General features: G+C 33.3%; 1 protein-coding gene across 1 annotated transcript; it reads right to left on the reverse strand.

Moving 5' to 3' along the window:
* Nucleotides 1–556: 556 nt before the first annotated feature.
* Nucleotides 557–1,504, reverse strand: LOC130679296 (olfactory receptor 6C2-like). The gene has a single exon (XM_057487910.1). It carries the CDS (start codon nt 1,502–1,504, stop codon nt 557–559), a length of 948 nt encoding a protein of 315 aa, XP_057343893.1.
* Between the last annotated feature and the right edge of the window lie 953 nt (nt 1,505–2,457).

The following is a 2,457-nucleotide window of genomic DNA, read 5'->3' on the forward strand; positions in this document are numbered from 1 at the left end:
TATCAGGAAGCTGTAGTCTTTTTCTCCTCTTTCTTGAATTAAATCTTCTAAATATTCTAGCTTGCTTATATATTTTGCATATCATATTTTTTTTCCAATTCCTTGTATTTATTTTCTTACTTTGGTTATAATATATTTGATTTTAATTGATATGCCTATTTGGAGTTCTTTCTTAAATTTAGTCTTCTTAATATTTTAAAACAACAATGAAATAATCTTCCTATTTTGTTCAGCACATGTGAATTAAAGGAGTTTCACAAAACTAGTGCTCTAACAATTTCCCAAAAATCATAGAGCTATATTTAACATTAAAATTTTCTTTCAGAGTAATATTAGAAATTCTTAGTGAGAGATTAAGGAGGATTTTATTTTCTGGAACATATTCATTTAATGATAGAGGAAATTTTCATTGATAATAAAGAGAGCAAGAAACTCCAAGCAGGTTCACAGATCAAGCTATGAAGGATTAAATGAAGGTTAACCTGACTGAACTAGTTAGGCCTTTGAGAAAAAATGTTAAGGAATGAATCTATCATTTTCATTTGATTTTTCAAAGTCAGTGTGCTCTTACTTGTGAAAGAAATGCAATTTTTTTTATTGTGTCACTGAAAGCTTGTTTCACTTGCTTATTCCTCAAAGTATAAATGAAGGGGTTCAACAGAGGGGCAACAGATGTAGTGAGCAGGGATACCCCTTTGTTGATGTCTATCTCTTCTTTGGCTGAAGGCTTGATGTAGATGAAAATACAGCTTCCATAGGTGATTGAAACAACAATCATGTGAGATGAGCAGGTAGAAAAAGCTTTCTTTCTTTGTGACTCAGAAGGGAATCTTAGAATTGTCCTGATAATGTATATGTATGAAAGAACAACACCTATCAGTGTAATGATGAATGTCAGTACTGCACAGATTATAACGACCTGTTCTATGAACCATGTATCTGAGCATGAAATCTTAAAAAGAGGAGACGCATCACAGCCAAAATGGTCAATGATATTAGAGTCACAGAATTCCAGCCGGAGACCCATACCTAGCGGTGTGATGATGATCATCAACCCAGAGACCCAGCAGCAGAGGACAAGGATGGTACAGACTCTGCTGTTCATGATGCTCCTGTAATGCAGGGGCTTACAGATGGCCACATAGCGGTCATAGGACATGGCTGCCAGGAGAAAAAATTCTGTGGCCCCAAAAATTCCAAAAAAAAAAATTTGACTCGCACAAGCATTGTAAGTAATGGTATTATCACCAGTTGACATGCTGTACAGGAATCTAGGAATACAGACTGTTGTGAATGAGATTTCTAAGATGGAGAAATTTCGAAGAAAAAAATACATAGGTGTTTTCAGATGAGAATCTACGAGTGTAAGAATGATAATGGTCAGATTTCCAGTAATGCTCAGCATGTAGGTGAGAAAGAGGAAGATAAAGATCAGAACTTGCACCTGTGGGTCCTCTGTAAGTCCCAACAAGATGAATGTTGTTATTGCTGAGTGATTTCTCATTATTGCCTTGATGTTTTAGGTAATCTGCATGTAAAAAGTCGAAAGGGAAGTATCTGAAGAGAAAAAGGGAAACAATGACACAAAACTTTTTGAAACAGTAAATGGAAAAACATGATTAATAGAATCACAAGCTGATACTTAGAAAGGATGAATAACATGAATAAAAGTGCTGTATAATTGATCTGAAAAAAAAGAGGAAAGATGGAGTTTATCAGGAAAGAAAAATATAACATAATTTCAGATAATACAGACATTAAAAAGATGAACATGAAATATTTTGAAAATCTCTGCAAAGTAGATTTGGAAACTTAGGCAAAATGAACTCATTCTTTGACAGATACAATCTTCCAGGGTTAATTCAAGATGAGGTATCTAATCTATGTAGCCCTATACATTGTAAAGTGAAAAAATACATACTTAAATCATCCTACAAAGAGAACTCCAGGACCATATACCTAAATTGTAGTTTTCTACAAAACATTTAAAAACAAATCAAAACACCAATTCTACACAAATTCTTTCATAAAACTGATTCTTGAAAAACAAAAACTATAGCTATCTGAGTTTCCTATATATATATAGACATAATATAAATGATAACCACAATAAAAAAAGAAAGGTAAAGACTTCTCTGTAGTGGTAAATTTTCTATATTCTACCTCCTGTAGTAAAATATTGATTCTAAATTTTCAGTGTTGTCTATTATAATTCATAGAATACACACATACTTTTAAGAAAATAGTAAAAAGCGTACTATATTAATTAAAAAGGAGCCCTGAAACTGTTCAGTTGAGAAACGAGTAGGAAACAAAAGAAAGAATTGGAATTTCCATTCCAGATGCTTCTACCCTCCTTCAGGTTCCCTCCATCTCACACTGGAGGTGAAACATTCATGCTCGAACTGGAATTCCTCTCTCCTGTTTTCATCACTTTAGTCCATCAAGTAACAAAAT

The sequence above is a fragment of the Manis pentadactyla genome, chromosome 10, assembly GCF_030020395.1.
Source record: "Manis pentadactyla isolate mManPen7 chromosome 10, mManPen7.hap1, whole genome shotgun sequence".
In the NCBI taxonomy this organism is placed as follows: Eukaryota; Metazoa; Chordata; class Mammalia; order Pholidota; family Manidae; genus Manis; species Manis pentadactyla.

Coding starts and splice junctions, on each gene's coding strand:
- LOC130679296 (XM_057487910.1), bottom strand. CDS start 1,504: ATGAGAAATCACTCAGCAATAACAACATTCATCTTGTTGGGACTTACA.